Raw genomic sequence first — 17,440 nt, forward strand, 5'->3', positions numbered from 1 at the left:
TACTTACTAACTAAGTAAGTAGTAGTACATATTAGTACTAAGTATAATACTTATACACTACTCTTACGTTACGTAACGTAACTAATTATTTATTACTTATTTATTCTCGTCGTCGTCGACACACACACACACACACACACACACACACACACACACACACACACACACACAGCAAACTTCATTTTATTTTAACCGCATAACCTGCTTTAGACTGCACATAATCGAGATCGAGCGTCAGTTCTATGTTCTCGCAAGAATTGCGAGAAACTGTCGTGTGTACGAGCCCGCAAAAGAAAATCAATCACTAAGAGAAAGAACGAGCAGAAGACACTTTTCCTATCCTAGACTTCATGTTTTCAACATGATTTTCTCAACAACAGTCAATGTACATAAGATATATATATACTTTATTAAATGCTTTCTCTTTATGACTTGTTAACTTCGGCAGAAGATATAGTATATATGTATATGGAGCTTATTTGATCGAAGGTCATCCAAAATAGTAACAGCAGCTGTTGCGCTGACACATCAAATTGCAATAATGTGATGCGGTAACGTGTGCCATTCAGCGTTTAGCCGATATATTAAATAGACGAAGAAGAGAAGAAAAAATGAGAGTGTTATCCAGTGTAATCCATTGAATTGAATGGAGCGAAAATGCGATTTATCCATAGCTGAATTCGCTGACCGACATCCATTTCATTCGCGCGATTTCTGTTTTCGTATTATCGCTTGCACCAGCTTGGCGTCGTCATCGCGACTAATGAAGATTAACGATAGGCAAAGTGATAAGAGAGCTGAAATAATAGATTATTACAATTAGCGCTCTTTTAACGCTCAATCGAACATTCTATCTAAAGACGAAGATAAGATGCAGAATATCAGTATGACAATGAGAAAGCTGATAAAGAACGGGCGGATAAAACCGACGAGCTTTTGTAACGTTAACGATGTGGTCTCTGTTAGAGATTGTTACCAGAGCCAGAGGAAACAAAAAAATAGAGCCTTATAATGTATGTTTTACATTGTATAATTAATGTAAGGACGCGATTTTATGTTAGTAGAATCTAATTCGAGCTGATCGAGCGGCTATACACGGGAACATATTGTATAAATATAATACTTCTCCTGTAGGGAGTTCACATGCGCATGTCGCTGGTCCGGCGAGGAGTAGGGGAAGACAAGGGGGAAGAGAATATCTTCCGTCAAAGATTTTTTTGAATTTTTTTTTTTCATTCCGAGTTCTCGCCGCCCTTCGAATATGGTCGATTATTTCATTGTCACAATGAAATGGTTCACCTAATCTAATCATTTATAATAGTCTCATTTTTAATTAATATAGGAGAAGCTGTTTCAAATTAAAAGAAAAAAAAATAGATAAAGGTAAAACGAAAGCGAAAGACAGGCGAGAGAGTTTTGTAAAACAATGTCGAGAGGAAAAATGATAATGCGATCGACGATAATGATGCCAAACTCGATTCCTCCTGCGATCGGTTTACTTTTCTCGTGCAATCGTAGTTAATCTTAAACTCGCCGATTCCCCTAGAACATCGGCGTTAGAGAAGATAAAAATAAACATTAAAAAAAAACAGGAAAAAACGACACATAGTAGCGTTAGATTTACGATGGAGCAAAAGGAGGGGCAGTAGGATTGAACGTAAATGCGTTATACGGAGATCGGAAAAGAGCGTGGTGCAATAAAGAGGCAAAAAAAAAAAGAAAGAAAAAGGGAAGGAAAAACGAAATTTATTTTTCGCACCTTTCGCGAGAGCGAGCATTCTATCTGAAACGTTTATTTTTCTATAGTCGGACGTACATGAGCACAACAAAGGGTGGTTTTTGAAGGATGATACTGCTAGAAGGATTACACGCTGTACAGTGTTGATACATACGTATCACGAGCGACGTATGTCACTATTATTATACATATACGTACATACGTGTGCGAGATACGTGTACACACGCAGCAAATAATAAGATAATGTTCGCGGACGCGAGTGTGTCACGTGTGCTCGCGAAAGATCGATATGCGAAACAGGTATACGTACGCGTTACATATACACATACACACTTTTCTTCAATGTCACGATGTGCATGTATGTGTGCATATGTATAATAACGCAATAAAATTAATACTACATCGTCATTTCGTTGTGCTCCTTTCATTTTTTCCCCATTTATTCCCCCATCTCCACGTGTTTTTTATTTTTTTTCCCCAAATTTTTTTCCCAATTTTTTTTTCGAGTTCCAAATTCGATCGAGAAGAATGTCAATTCGATTGAAGTTTCAGTCCCCAATTTTTCATTTAATGGCGCCGTATTTTATGTTGCCATGTCGCCGGTGATTACATCTTCCAACATCTTCATGATCAGGTCTAATTTCTGTGGCTGAACTAGCTGTACACTTTTTGAATTTAAAGTGAGAAAGGTTTATACGTTTGATATTTGTCGGAAGTGAGAAAGAGAGTCTAGTGCAGGAACAGAAAACAGATCATCAATATACATCTCTCTTTCTCTCGCTCATTCATTTTTTATGTGATCAGTCGTTTCACGACTTGCCAGTCGCCACTAGAGGTCTTCCGGGTCCTCGCAATTCCAGAATCCTCCAACTCCATCTCCGCGCGAGGCGAGTCGCGTTGTTATGGCTGACTATGGCACTATGAAAATAATCGCCGTCTCCCGCGACTCGTCGCAACGATTAATCAACAATCGGTTGAGAGAGTATTTCGATCATGGATCTAGAACGGGACGACGCTAACATCTACGAGCTCATCACGCAGCTGGTCAAGCACACGTTGCAGAGGAATCGTTCAGAGAATGGGAGTTCCTACATGCCGCCCAAGAGCGATGTCAAAATAGTGAAGAACTTTCGCTCGAAGGCTTATGAGATATTGTTAAATAAGAGTAATAAAACATACAATCAAGGTACATTTGTATGCCTTAAATCCACAGAACAAAAATAAACATAAAAAATAATACATGTATTTTTTTCAAATAATAATATTTTGTTGATCGTAATTATAGGAAATGCAGTAAACTCTGATATTGATCCCCTAGTGGAGATCTTGAAGCATGCCTTCGTTCTCAGGCTAGCCTTGAAACGCGTGTCAGAGGCGAAAAAATTAGAAAGTTTGATAAGCGAGCTGTATTCCGAGGAGGATAACACAGACACTGTAATTTATACCTTACAGTTGTTGATAGAGCTCAAAAATTTTCAGACTGATACAGGAACTGCATTGGTACTTATTTCGCCTGTTTGATCGTACAATCAGTTTTTAGAATTGATGTCAAAGCTAATGTGAATCAAATTTTGTTTAGGATGTATTTCACTATGGTAGAACCAATCCTTTCTTGCCTGAGGATATTACATCTACGAATGGTGTACCAATGTTTCAAACATATCCCATGGAATCTTTTATCTTGCCAGAAAAGTTTGAGGCAATGCTGGGCATACGCAGAACCTGTACCAGGCAAGACACAGTGACCAATTTTGTTAGCAGAGTATCTTTCGAAGATGAGTGTGTATCAAAAGCCATCTTAGGTATCCAAATTAGGTATGATCACAATGATGTTAAGCCTTATTTTCTGTAAACAAATATTTTTAGTTTTTTTATTTATTATTTTAGATATAATAACACTATTGAAATGTCTCCCTGCATATCGAGCTGTACTGAAAAGACAGCAAAACAATCTAATATACTTGCTCCTTTCTCAACACATATTATGGTAAGTTATATACATATATATTTTTTTATATATTTGTTTATAATACATGAATTATATTTTTTTTATCAGGTTGAACAAACAAATAAAATATATTTATCTACACCAAGATTTATGTCAAATATAACTTTACCCTGTGAATGGATAAAGTCTGTAGATAATCAAATTCAGAATTGTTTCTGTGCTGTGTCATCAGAAAAATCCGATCGTAGTTTTACAAACGAATCAAAAAGTGTTGCAAATAACATTGATTTAATATGGAAAGAGATATTGTTTTCTGACGATTGTGTCTCCAAATTACGAACGTGGGAATCTCTTGGAGCACCGGAGTTTTCCAAACAGTCGTTATTTGTCACTGATCTGCCAGAGACCGCGCTGCACTTAGCGAGGATAAGACAAACAAGTATTTTATCACTGCTGCCAAAGAAGGTAAAGACGATGATGCCTGTGCAAATCATGTATATCATGCAAAAATTGTTCTCTTTATGTTATAGGTAATGAATTCCATATCCCTAATGTCGGAGGTTTCGTCTGAGAAATTTTTATCGGACGTCAAATTGTTGTTATTTGGTATAGACTCAGACTCTTTTAAATATGATACTGTGGTACGTGATTTAATGCTACTATTACGCTAGCGCGTAGTTGCGAGTTTATATGTTATGATAGTCTTATTTCAGACAGGATTTAAATTGGAGGAGAACATTACAGTGCATGGCATAAGCTTCGAGTCACTGAAAATTACTTGCCAAGAAGCAATTTCTTGGGGCAATAGTTTCAAGTGTTTGTCATGTCTTGTCATGCCCGATCCACAAACGGGTAAATTGCAGCAGCACGGTCTCATATTCAAGGTACATATAATTGTATGAATTTTTATGATATATTCTATTCATATTTTTTAATTATATATAATTCAATTGTAGGCAATGTGCGCCAATATCAAAGAACTACTCCTTTACTATCGCTCGGCATTGCAAAGGGTTCTTAACAGACATAAATTTCCTGGATTGTTGAGTCTATTGAAACAGATTCATCCGCTGGCACGTTTAATCGTGGAAGTCGCGAGACTGTGCGGCTGTAGCACAAATCAATATATTTTAGGCGGTGGCAGTGGAATTTTGACACATATTTATAAAGAGGTGACCAAAGTCACCAATCCAAAGATCGCATTGGTGTTTTATTCCATATTAAAATCATGCTGTGAAGTCTATTTTCGGTGAGAAAACGTCATGTCTTTTTTTTCACAAAAATTTTATTATTGTTCACAATTTTATTATTGTTATCATTGTTTCAGTATTGTTCACAAAAAGGTAAAAAATGTTAAATCAGATAAATATTTACTAATTATTCTTGTAGGTTGTTGCAAAATTGGTTGTTCGAGGGGACGTGTGATGATATTTACGGAGAATTTATGATTCAAGCACGGTCTCATTATCTGCGAAAGAGAGGACGCAAGTTTTGGACGGAGAGTTTTGCAATCGATACCGAATCGGTACCTGGTTTCTTATCTGAATTGTCGGAGTCAATATTGCAATGTGGAAAGACGTTACGACTCTTAAAAATTTGCAGTCCCAAGGTTCTACTGTTCATTACTGAAGCTTGTTTGTTTTTATAAATTTAATTGTGAATCAATAAAAAGATATTTTAATGTTTGCATTTAGAATTCTGTATGTAACGTGTCTCTCAACGCTCAACCGGAAGTGAGGGTCTGCTTGAGTGTGTCTATGCTGCGAGAACAATTGCTAAGGTGTCAGGAATACGAACGTAAAGGCGAAGCGGCATTGGGACCAATTGTATCTCTTTTATCCGCAATTCAAGATGAAAAGAAAGCCGAGAGAGAAACGGCTGAGCTTGTGATACGCGCACAACAAGAAACGTTGTTGAGGCTGGATAGTAAGATATACTTTCGATTTAATCGAGTTCTAAATTAAAGATGTACGTATGTAACAGTTTCCATAATGTTTTTGTTCAGAGCAACGCAAAGAACTTAGCATGAAAGCCGCACAAAGTAAACGGGAATTACTGCAAGAATTGAAGCAACAGGCGGAAGCGAGCGCTTTGATTAAAGAAAAGGAAAAAGAGAATGAAATGCTAGCTGACAAATTGTTGCTCGAAAAGATTAATCGAGAGCAGGAAGAAATGCAGGAACAACAGCAAGCCGAGAGGTGAGATTTAATATTTTAAATTTAAATGAAGATGGAGAATGATCGTCACTTTAATTTTAATTTTTAATATTTATGGTATTAATTGTTTTGTTTGTTTCAGAGAAAATCTTATAAATTATTATGATAAATTAACTGCTGATATAGAAAGCAATCGTGCACGAGCCATTTGGCGACAGGCGCGAATGAGTCATTTCGAAAGACGAGTAGAATTTTTAAAATCTGTAAAGAAACTCGATACAGAAATGTCAGAAAATGCTACTACATTAAGTTCCGATAAAAATATAGTCGTCGATATTGATGAACAAAATAAAAATACATCCGAAGCAGAAGTTGTATCAAACCAAGATGAAAATAGCAACTTTGCGGAAAACGGTTTGTTGGATGTAACTGCAACAGACATTTCCGATCAGAGCAATCCTAAAGATCTTTTGAATATTGAGTGCTTGGATGTTTCGCCTGTCGAAAATTGTGAGTCCGATAAAGATATTACATCGGATGAGAAAATTACAATTGAGAATTCCCCTATTACAGCGGATACACAGAATATATATCTACCGCAAGAAACTCCATCATTAAATTATAAGGTCTACAAGAAAAATAACGAGAAGAGCGACCTGCAGGACTTCCTACGTGACGAAGCAATGAAAAACATCCATACTATAATAAATGGTGACGATAAAACGAGTGTGCTCAATACTCGTTTAAACAACATCTTAGAAGCCAACGAGATGACCGAGAGAATTATTGGTGCTATTAACAGGCCTAAGTCCTTAGCTATTAACAGAATAGATAATATGACCGTTGCACAAACCAACAAACTTAAAGTTCTGATGCAAGAGTATGGTATGACTCCGAATAACAATGAGCTCAGTACAATACTTACTAACAATCAACGATTTATTGATCACACAAATACAAACGATAATAATCAGATATTAATTGACATTAGTGAATCAAGCTCGAATAATATGAAAGAAAACATGAACAATAATGTTCTTTCAACAACTAATATCCGACTGCCAACAGTTGAAACGATGAATATACATGGACCTATGAATAACGAAGAATGTTCAAATAAGGCCATCAATACAAATAATGAAACAAACGAGCCGATATCGAATAATATGCAGCAGCAGAATATAGATACACCGATGTCATGTACGACCGACAATTTCACCACAGCATCGATTCATACTCCTTTGTCGCAGATACCCAATAGCGACGATATATTCGCTTTGAACGCCGGTCAGGAAATCTCGTCTTTATCCGACGATATGACGAAGTCGATCACAGAAGAAACATGCTTCGAGTCTCCCATGAGTAGTAATTTCAAGCTGCCGAATCTATTCGGTGTTAGTTCCGATGTAAAATCATCGACTGCACCTTCGTCTCTGACCATAGCTGACGTTGAGATGATCGATCATACGTCTCTCCAAGTATACTTGGAGAAATCCATCATTATTCCCCTGCAGATACAAACCCGACTAGTTAATAACGCGATCATTAAATACCTGGTGAATGAGCACAACATGCTTTCGCATTTGCACAGTTTACGTAGTTATTTTTTCCTTTTGAATGGCGAATTCGCAAAGAGTCTAACGGACTCGCTTTATTCGCGACTCTACGCAATATCCGCGCCAATTGAACTCTTTAATTCCGCTACCCTTACGAATCTCTTGGAGAAAGCGCTGATGAACTCATTCAACAATAATTACGCCCATTCAGAACTTTTGAGTCTTTCTGCCGTTGACAAACCATGCCAGTTATACGTAAGTGCGGTTATCTGTTTTGAATTATTATTATTATGATATTTGTTCCGATATCAATAATAGTTCCTTGCAGATTTCAGATCCGAATGTGTTAGAATGTCTTTGCCTCAATTATAAGATAGCGTGGCCCTTGAATATTATTTTAGATGATATGATGATGCTGCAATATAGCAAAGTGTTCAAGTTTTTAATAATGATTGGCAGGATGTCATGGGTATTACAGGAAGACTTTAATATAATGAAGATGGAGCGTAACGCAATTAATTCAGAACAATATCACAAGGTAAATCGTCTATCGCAGATATTGAGATATTAAAAAATCAAAGAATTATTCTTATTGATTTTATATGTTTCGATACAGTTGCAGTTATATAGGCACTCCATGACACAATTTATGAATGCTCTTCACAATTATTTAATATGTAGCGTACTACACGCGAGTTGGAATGAGTTTGAGAAGGATTTGCAGAATTCTCGGACAATAGATCAGATTTATCTCTCGCATATGAATTATATTAAAAGGATACTTTCAAGGTAGTCTCTGGGACTTGATTGGTTTTTCTCAATCCGGAATCGAACACTTATAACGACTCATAACATTCCAATTTTAGGTGCATGCTCAACACACGAGGAGAAAAAATGCGCGTTTGCTTGATCAATATCTTTAAAATCATATTGAAGTTTCACAATCGTTTGAGATCGCAAGCTTGGATTGTCGACAGCACAAGTCAGTACAGCCATCCGAATTTCAAGAGCTTGGAACAAATGTACCAATCGTTTTGCGAATGGCGAACGTACATGGCACACGTCGCGCACAAATTGGCTACCAGCGGGTACCAGCCGCATCTAATGCATTTTCTTAATGCTTTAAATATAAATGATATGTACGACTTAACGACAAAGCAACAATAGCACTGTGATTAAATTCCGTCTTTTACGATCGATGTATTGAATGTAAAAGAATGTGAGTAATCTCTCATATAGGATCATTAAAAGGAATTTAATTTTCAAAAAAAAAGAAATGTCTCTTATATTTATTTTGCAAAGTGAGTGATAGTTGAGTTAACCACTACACCGCTTACACGGATATCGATGATACATTCGTCACATCGAGTACCTTAATGCAACGACCGCAAAGACCGTTTTTATCTACTTCAGGATATCGCCTGCACCTTTGACAGAGTATTTTTTCAGTATTATGTAATTCAATCTGTGTCTCTGTTACCGTGGGTGATTCTACCAATATAACTGACGAGAGTTGTAAAATGTCACATAGTTCCGATGTAGAGGATTCCTGATCTTTTTGAAGCATCTGCGAAAAGAAGCAGGTACGACTTACAATAATCACGTTTGATCATTATTATTGCGAGTTAGAGACTGATATAATTTACGATTTATAGAAAGTGTCTCACCGAAAGTGATTTATAATCATCTTTCGAAGCTTTTAAGATGCCCGACAATTCCCATGTGTTACGATCAGCCGATATGTTCACCTTGCTTCTCAAACTTAGAGCTATTTCTACATGCCTAGCAATTTCTGGTTGATGCCAAGTTTCTGGTACTTTATATTCAGTATGATACAGTGGCACTGACGCTGTAAATAATACGCGAACAATAATATAATGCCGGAAATGCTTTCTTATTAAATCACCTACCCAAATTTTCAGGGTGGTACAACCACACTTCTTCTGCTAAATGCGGAATGATCGGCGCGATAGATCTCGCAAGTACGGTCAGAGTTTCACGCGTTACTTCTACCGCAGCCAGACGCGTTGGGGACGCTGCTTCATCGCAGTAAAGTCTATCTTTAATCAAATGGCAATACACCGGCGACACAGTGTTTGCCAGGAAATACGTTACCAATTTACTCACGTGATGGAACAAATAATTGTCGTATAAATTTTGAATCTGTAAGATAGAGAATCAGTGTTATAAATGACATAAATAATGTATATTAATATATATTTTATAATAATATATATTTTTCAGATATCCTTACATTTTACCTTTTTATTATATTGATGCAGACAATGTAACATGTATTTGTCAAGATAGAGATATTCCGGTTCGACTGTGATTCTTTCACTATATGAGTGTAAAACACCTAAGAGGAATCGTAAGATTAAGCGCAATTTTTGTACAGATTCGTGACTTTCACGCAATAACGCGGTTGTGACTGGAATCTGGCTGTGTTGGCATCCATGACTAGCTACCCACCATCTATCAATTTCCTTTTATTAACCTTAATTATTTTATTTTCAAAAATAACATTACATTAGAGAATATTTTTAACTGACCTTAGAGTGTCGACACCATATGCTGGATCTTTACTCAAGTTTTCTCCTCCTTTGATAATTGTCTCGGGATTTATAACGTTTCCCACTGATTTCGACATTTTCGAGGCTTTATCATCTACAGCAAATCCATGCACGAATAACGCGCTTTGGAAAAAAAACAATATAAATGTATAAATATGTATGAGAGGTATTTAATTAAATTTCACGTTGCGTGAGCTACCTATAAGGAGAACATTCTTGAAGAGCAATGGATGTTAGTAATGATGATTGAAACCAACCGCGAAACTGATCCATTCCCTCTAAATATAAATCTGCTTTATGTTCTGGTAAAACAACTGACCAGGAGAGACCGCTATCCAACCAAATATCCATGATATCCTTTAAGAAATATAGTCATGAATTTTCATGCATTATTGATATTTGTGATTCTGTTAAAAGAGATTATTAGTTTTATACATACGCTTCCTCTTTCGAAATCATCTATATTATCGTTTAATTTCTGCCGAAGTTCACGACCAATTAATTTTTCGATCGATAGCTCCCACCAATAATTTGTTCCGTGTCGTTCCATCAGTCTGCACAATCTCTCAACCCATTTTCTACAATACGAAAGTATGTGTAATCCTATTCGAAACTTGTTAATTGTATTGTTAATTAGCAAAATTACCTGCTTGTATACGTATCACCAGTTCGTTTATTGTGCAACACTGGTATCGGCGTTCCCCAGGATCGTTGTCGAGAAATACACCAATACGGTCGTTGCTTAACTTGAGTGACTAATGCATTCAAATATGACGTCTGATTTTGCTCCGGGTATATCCTTATATTCGCGATGCTGTCCTTGCGTAAAAAAGACATAAGCACACGAGTGATGAATGCGTAATAACATGCCTGTTTTTTGTTCAGAAGGATCCGGCTGACTTACAATTGCCTTCTCCTTAATAGACTTTATGTCTATGAACCATTGATGACTCGCGCGAATGATTACAGGTTTCTTGGTTCGCCAATCATATGGGTAGCTATGCATAATTGTGTCAGTATGCAACACGTCTTCACCGATATGTTGCAAGACCTTATTAACGCCATCGTTTAGAACATTTAAGCCAGAGAACTCGTCACCCGCTTCTATGGTGAAACATCCGTCGACGTCTATCAAAGATAACTATAACAGTAATGTGGATTGACCTAATAAAATCATGTAATGCAACTGACTAGAATGTAAATTACACTGTCATCGATAAAAGATAGCTTACAACTGGTATATTATTCTCAATAGCGATGAAAAAGTCCTCGGGACCATGCGCGGGAGCTGTGTGAACCAATCCAGTACCGACATCAGTCGTAACATGATGTCCAGATAAGAATGGCAAACGTTGTTTGGTAATAGGATGAAGATACTTGGCTTCACCTAATTCCTGCCCTATTAATAAATCATTTTTCATTTATCACTCAATATACAAGCTGTCTAATAAATATTTAAATATAGCTGACTCTTACCTGTAACAGTCGTAATAAATTTTAATGGACCAAGCTTCTGCTCAATATTAGCTAAACATTCTTGTGCAAGAATATACAAATTTTTCGAATTGTCCTCCACAATGCAGTATACAATGTTATTGGAGAAAGCTATAGCTTGATTAGCTATCAATGACCATGGTGTAGTAGTCCAGATAAGGGCATAAAGTGGTTTATTTTTCAAATCTTTTAATCTCGAGGCTAATGCATGCGTATCAAGTCGCATGCGAATAATAACACTTTTGCTCTTATGAAATTCGTTATATTCTAGTTCCGATTCTGCTAATGCTGTTCTATAATTATTGAAAATAGAAAAAATCAAAGGTTAAAAGAATCTTTTTTAGGATGATTTATGGATATTTCTAATTTATACCTGGAGGACGGTGACCAGTATACTGGTTTAAAAGCTCTAAACACGAGTCCTTTGTCATACAGATTTATAAATTGTTGCATCTGATTCTTTACATATGAAATATGGTTTGTGAAATAACATCCTGATTCGTTCCAATCAGCCATAATGCCCCATGACGTAAAAGCTTGTCGCTGCTTTATGATAGCGTCACTTGCATATCTTCCAGCTACAAATATGGCAAATTTTAGAAAAACATGTGTGTTAAAACATTTATATGTCAACATACCTTTGCGACGAATTTCTAAAGGATTGCTATCTTTTATATCATTAAGTACTTTTTGTTCAATTGGCAAACCGTGACAATCCCAACCTGGGATATAATGTACTCTTCTGCCTGATATAATTTTGCTTCTTAAAGTAATATCTTTAAGAATCTAAGAGAACAAAATAATTCCTAAATATTAGTGCACAGAAAGCATCATAAAATTCTTTATCAATAAAAACCTTGTTAATAGCATGACCCATATGTGGTTCTCCATTTGCATATGGTGGTCCATCGTGCAAGATAAAGTCTGGTCCTTCAAGATTCTTCCTCTGCCAGTTGTATAATTCCAAGAAACCGCATTTCTATTGCAAAAACAACAACTATATATAATAAATCATAATATATATAGATTATCATTGTTTCGTACAATTGAATCATAACAGCCAGAATTTATGCATGCAAATATTCAGCGATTTTATCGGAAAACAGACGTTCTGATTTAGATGTTAAATAAAAAGAAAAAAAGTAAATAGACAAAGAGAATCCACCTCTATTAAATAATTATCCATCTCTATTCGTTTTTTGCCGCCGAGTCGCGCCGGGAAATTGGTTTGCGGCAGCAGCACAGTTTTTGTATAACTTTGTTTTGCAACGCTCTTCATGCCTCTCAGCCATATTGCGTGACAGAATTCTGCGTAAGTCCGCAAAGTAAACCCTGTTGTCTTAAACAATCGCCTCATCTTCGCGCTAAGTATGGACATCATTCAAATACAAAAAGATACTTTGTGTTTTAATCTCATCTCCTAACCTCAGTTTCTCCACTTGAGCCTGTTACGCCATTTTTAAATGTCACAATCTCGTCGACTTGACACACGCATGTGCTGTGCATTACGATCTATTTCAGATAAGTAAGAGGCTCCACACAATAAAAGGAACAGGGAACAGAGGAAGAATTTCAACCTATCAGAAACCGTGTATTCCACAATGCATGATTTCTGATAGATTGATATTCTTATTTTCTGTTCCCTATTCCTTTTATTGTGCGGAGCTCCAAGCGCTCACTATCGATACTGTGAGATATCGATATTTCTTCTATGAGCTATTGAAAATTTTTATTCCTGTATTAACTCTTCGATTTACTTATCATATCATTTTTGGTTTTTTACTTTTAATTATTTATATTTTCTATATTTTCGCTATCTTTAATGGAGAAATTTTGAGAAAAATTTATAATATTCTACAAATAATATCACCGTCTCTCATAGATTCAATGTTTACAATTCTGTTTATGTATGTGTTCCGATTGTGTGAGTGTCATTGTCTGTTAAATTATTATTAAAAAAAATCGTTATCTTTTACGTTCCTTTAACCGTCTTCTAGCAAAGTAATGCAAAGTATTTTTAAAGAAAGTGACAGACTAATTTGATTGGTGTTAAATTTTTACTGAATTTTAATTGTTCAGCTATTTCAAGGAAAACTTTGATTTTATGTTTTAGGTAATGTATATATATATTATTAACAGATTATATATATAAATATATATTCCGTCACTTTAAAACATTAACGTTTAAATTTGGCAATTTATAAAGCTTCAATAATTCAAAATGCATTATCTAAATTTGTATATAAAAAAAAGAAGGAACAATTTTAGCTGTTCTGTTATTAAAAATTAGTAAAATAAGAAAAGCCGAGCAGACAAGTAAAGTCTTATTAAATTTTGCGTAAAGTGTATACGATTCATAAGGATTAATGACAAATTATTTTTGTCAAAGTTATAAGACGTTCTATTTAACCATATAACGTGAAAGTGATAAATATTATCTGTGAACAATTTTCTCTGATATTCATTTGCGAAAGTAACATAATCTTATGAAAAATTTAATTTACATTCGAAATTATAAGGTAAAAAAATTTTTTTTGTAAAAAAGTATGTACAGATTCAAATTATCCGCACCGGGTACGACGTTTTTATGCGGAGAACCTAACAGACGTAACAACACTTGTATAGCAGCCAGCTTAGACATGCGTACTACACTCACGTTCTCTTCGTTTCCTCCAGCAGTAGTCCGAATAGAGTTTATTGAAATAGATTTCTCCAGTATCCAGTTACATGTGAAAATACCTTTACGCCAATTTTATATACACTTCTATGGCGAAAATTACAATAACATATTTTCTTGTGTTACGGTGCACGAAGTAGTAAAAAATTTTATCACTTCCATGACGGACTATGACGGCATATACGAACCTAGCAATCAGACTCATCAATTAAGTTTACAAGCATTCTTTTTCCTTCTTATTCTTATAAGCCGCAAAGAACATATCAACATATCATCATCTTTTATTGTGAAGCTATCAACGGAATTGCCGATCGGTGAAGGTCTGGGCAGTTCGGCATCGTTCGCGGTATGTCTCGCGGCGTGTTTTTGGCGTTGGTCCCTTCTGCAGAAAGGGACTGTCCTTTACGAATTCGGCAAACAAGATCTCCTGAAGATCTCAAATTATGCTCAGAATTGTGATTCTATTATATATAATTCCTCGACTAAGATTGATACCATAACATCCACGTATGGCATGATAAAAATATTCGACAAAGGAATAATAAATACGCTGACATCAAAGTCTTTTTCTAATTTGCCAGGCATGAAAATCCTGCTAGTCTTTTCGAATGTTAAGAAAACGAAAAGCAAAAAGAGTATGAAAATTGAAGCGTTGAAGAATTCACATTTGTTAATCGATTTCATTCTGAATAGTATCGAAGTAATATCATCTACGTTTATTTATGTGCTTGATATTATTGACGTAAAAATATATAATCGTTTAAAAAAAATAACAGTCAATTTGTTAATATAACAGATAATTATAAAACATTATTGGTAAGTATTATATATTATCTTATTATCTGAACTTCGGTATCTACTTTGGTATAATTTTATTACACGACGTACTTGTGACGATTGTCTTTTAGAGATTTCCGTATATCGCTATACGCTGGAAATTTTTAAAATTATTTTTTTAATGTGTTTTACAGGATATTATTCACATGAATCAAGGACTACTAAAAACATTAGGCATGTCGCATCCAAACCTGGACATTATTTGCGCAATTGCTCGAAATTTTGCATTCGCGGGCAAGCTTGCGAGTAAAAGTGGAGGTGGATATGCTTTCATTTTGTTACCGAATAGTACAGATGAAAACATCCATGATCTTATCGTGATATTGGAGTCGTATGATTTTCCTGCTAAGATAGCCACTTTGAATTGTAGCGGAATAAGAATTGAATAACCATAAAATTAACAATTTAATAGGCAAATAAATATATGAGCAACGTACTATTAAGATGACTTGATTATAACAAGTGATGTACAGATATATTGTAGAGTTTGATATATATTCTTTGTATTAACGGAATATTAAAAATACAAATATATTAAGATTATATAATGAGATGATAATAAAATATTTATTTTAGCTAATAATATGTGAAAATGTCAAAATGTTTGGTTATAAATTATGTTTTTTATTAAATTATTTATTGTATATGACATTTATTATAAATTATATTATACTTATATATATACTATATATATTTTTCTATTATATATATATATATATATTTTCTTTTTATTTAGCAATTGTGTATGTATGCGTATGTCTACATAGACATATAAATGACATTTAATTTAATCTGGGTTTTTTAGTAATATTACGTTGGCGTTCACTTCGTTACTTGTATCCGCTGTCCAAACAGATTTTATCCAAATAAATTTTTCCAGTACCATATAAGAATATCTAGAAAACATATCTCGTATATTTTACTGGCAAGAATTTCAAATACAAATTTACTGATGTTTAGTTTTCTAAAGAAATAGAAAAGTTTGTCAGCTTGTCAAAGGAATACATTGGTACATACAAATGAAGTAATCATGCACATCAGTTAAGTTTACAAGCATTATTTTTTCTTCTCTTTCTTATTGGTAACGAAAGAAACATTATTATGATATTTTATCGTGAAAATATTAATGGAATTGGCGATTGGAGAAGGCTCCTCTGGGTAGCTCCTCATCCTACGCGGCATGTCTTGCGGATTGATTTTATCGCTGGTCATTTCTTCGAAAAACTTCTATGAATTTAACAGTGAACATTTTATAAATATTTTGAAATACGCTCAAAGTTGTGAATTTCTGATATACAATTCTTCAATAGTGACTCTGTCATATATATGTATGGTTCGATATACGTATTCGATCAAGAATTAACAATGTTCATTGGTGTATTGGTGTCAAACATAAAGATCTGACTGGTTTTCTCGAATATTAGCCAGAAAACCATAGCTAAGCAAAGCAAGCAAATGAAGATAATATCCATTCATTAAATCTACTCGGAATAGAATCAAGGCTATATTTAAAATGTCTACTGAAATTTTTGGATTGAAAATATATGGAATTTAAATGAGACTAACATCATCTATATTTCGTACGAACATCTATTTTATTTGAGCTGCTGTAAAAGATCAGTAAGCCTCATTCTGAGAACTTTAATATTATATTTTTGTTATGATTTATGATTTGATATATATATATATAGATACATACATAATTATACCTTTTAGGAGCGATTCCACCAATATAAGATTAAATGTAATTCAGATTCAATTTACTTTTTATTTTTTCCTAATTCTAAAACCTCAACAGCATAAAAGTTGCAATATTGTAGAAATATTACGCATTGCAGCAATATTGCTGCAAGCTTTGTGCTATTGAGAAAATTTAAAAAGATAAACAATAAGTAAAATCAAGATTAAAGTTGATTTTACATCGATGTCTTAGAAATTCTTGTACATAATCTTGTACATAATCTGTCAGAATCTTAGTCATCTATTATAACATTTGCAGACTCTTATCCATGTGAATCAAGGATTATTACGTGCACTGGATATCACATCCAAATCTAGACATTATTTGCGCAACTGCGCGGGATTTTTCACTTGGAGAGAAGATCACTAATAATGGCGGATATGGGTATGCATTTAATTTGCTACCAAATAGCACAAATGAATTCATTTAAGAATTTATCAAAACATTCGAGTCGCATAATTTTCCTGCCAAGACAGCCACTTTGAATTGCAACGGATTGCATTGAAACTCGAGTAGTATGTTGAAATCAATAACTTATTTGTCATCAGTAATTAAATGTAAACAATGAATAATTCATGTTAAGAACGCACGTTGTGAAGAAAAATAGAATTTTATATAATAATTCTGTACGTGCGGGTGTTGACGGATTATATAAGTTGTATTTACATTTATATATGTTTTGATTTGTATATATGTTTGTATGATTTGAAATTATTGAAC

The 17,440-nt window shown here is 34.6% G+C and overlaps 3 protein-coding genes across 3 annotated transcripts; 2 read left to right on the plus strand and 1 right to left on the minus strand.

The window, feature by feature from the left end:
- Positions 1–2,731: 2,731 nt before the first annotated feature.
- LOC105624270 (gamma-tubulin complex component 6) lies at positions 2,732–8,565 on the plus strand. The gene is made up of 15 exons (XM_012205629.1): positions 2,732–2,924; positions 3,024–3,238; positions 3,318–3,553; positions 3,626–3,725; positions 3,795–4,151; positions 4,217–4,327; positions 4,400–4,570; positions 4,643–4,935; positions 5,076–5,295; positions 5,381–5,612; positions 5,692–5,884; positions 5,985–7,653; positions 7,727–7,936; positions 8,015–8,187; positions 8,265–8,565. The coding sequence occupies exons 1-15, from the start codon at positions 2,732–2,734 to the stop codon at positions 8,563–8,565; spliced, it is 4,674 nt and encodes a 1,557-aa protein (XP_012061019.1).
- A 105-nt stretch (positions 8,566–8,670) lies between these two features.
- On the minus strand, positions 8,671–12,846 carry LOC105624271 (isoleucine--tRNA ligase, mitochondrial). Its single transcript, XM_012205630.1, has 15 exons — positions 12,631–12,846; positions 12,322–12,444; positions 12,104–12,251; positions 11,839–12,043; positions 11,448–11,758; positions 11,204–11,370; positions 10,876–11,112; positions 10,618–10,790; positions 10,411–10,549; positions 10,171–10,328; positions 9,951–10,094; positions 9,660–9,873; positions 9,309–9,561; positions 9,066–9,247; positions 8,671–8,965 (listed from the first exon to the last, which is right to left on the minus strand). Exons 1-15 carry the CDS (start codon positions 12,844–12,846, stop codon positions 8,732–8,734), a joined length of 2,904 nt encoding a protein of 967 aa, XP_012061020.1. The 3' UTR covers positions 8,671–8,731.
- A 1,165-nt stretch (positions 12,847–14,011) lies between these two features.
- LOC105624314 (mevalonate kinase-like) lies at positions 14,012–15,368 on the plus strand. Its single transcript, XM_012205672.1, has 2 exons — positions 14,012–14,884; positions 15,114–15,368. Exons 1-2 carry the CDS (start codon positions 14,012–14,014, stop codon positions 15,366–15,368), a joined length of 1,128 nt encoding a protein of 375 aa, XP_012061062.1.
- Positions 15,369–17,440: the final 2,072 nt, after the last annotated feature.

The sequence above is a fragment of the Atta cephalotes genome, assembly GCF_000143395.1.
Source record: "Atta cephalotes unplaced genomic scaffold scaffold00075, whole genome shotgun sequence".
In the NCBI taxonomy this organism is placed as follows: domain Eukaryota; kingdom Metazoa; phylum Arthropoda; class Insecta; order Hymenoptera; family Formicidae; genus Atta; species Atta cephalotes.

What these genes read in the sequence shown, in the direction of transcription:
- LOC105624314 (XM_012205672.1), top strand. Translation starts at nt 14,012, where the DNA reads ATGTACAGATTCAAATTATCCGCACCGGGTACGACGTTTTTATGCGGA. An exon ending in ATGTGCTTGATATTATTGAC is followed by an intron (nt 14,885 to 15,113) that starts GTAAAAATATAT and finishes TGTGTTTTACAG; the next exon opens with GATATTATTCACATGAATCA.
- LOC105624271 (XM_012205630.1), bottom strand. Translation starts at nt 12,846, where the DNA reads ATGATGTCCATACTTAGCGCGAAGATGAGGCGATTGTTTAAGACAACA. An exon ending in CAAGAATGTTCTCCTTATAG is followed by an intron (nt 10,095 to 10,170) that starts GTAGCTCACGCA and finishes TTTTTTCCAAAG; the next exon opens with CGCGTTATTCGTGCATGGAT. An exon ending in TATGGTGTCGACACTCTAAG is followed by an intron (nt 9,874 to 9,950) that starts GTCAGTTAAAAA and finishes GGAAATTGATAG; the next exon opens with ATGGTGGGTAGCTAGTCATG.
- LOC105624270 (XM_012205629.1), top strand. Translation starts at nt 2,732, where the DNA reads ATGGATCTAGAACGGGACGACGCTAACATCTACGAGCTCATCACGCAG. An exon ending in TATCACTGCTGCCAAAGAAG is followed by an intron (nt 4,152 to 4,216) that starts GTAAAGACGATG and finishes TTTATGTTATAG; the next exon opens with GTAATGAATTCCATATCCCT. An exon ending in CTTTTAAATATGATACTGTG is followed by an intron (nt 4,328 to 4,399) that starts GTACGTGATTTA and finishes GTCTTATTTCAG; the next exon opens with ACAGGATTTAAATTGGAGGA.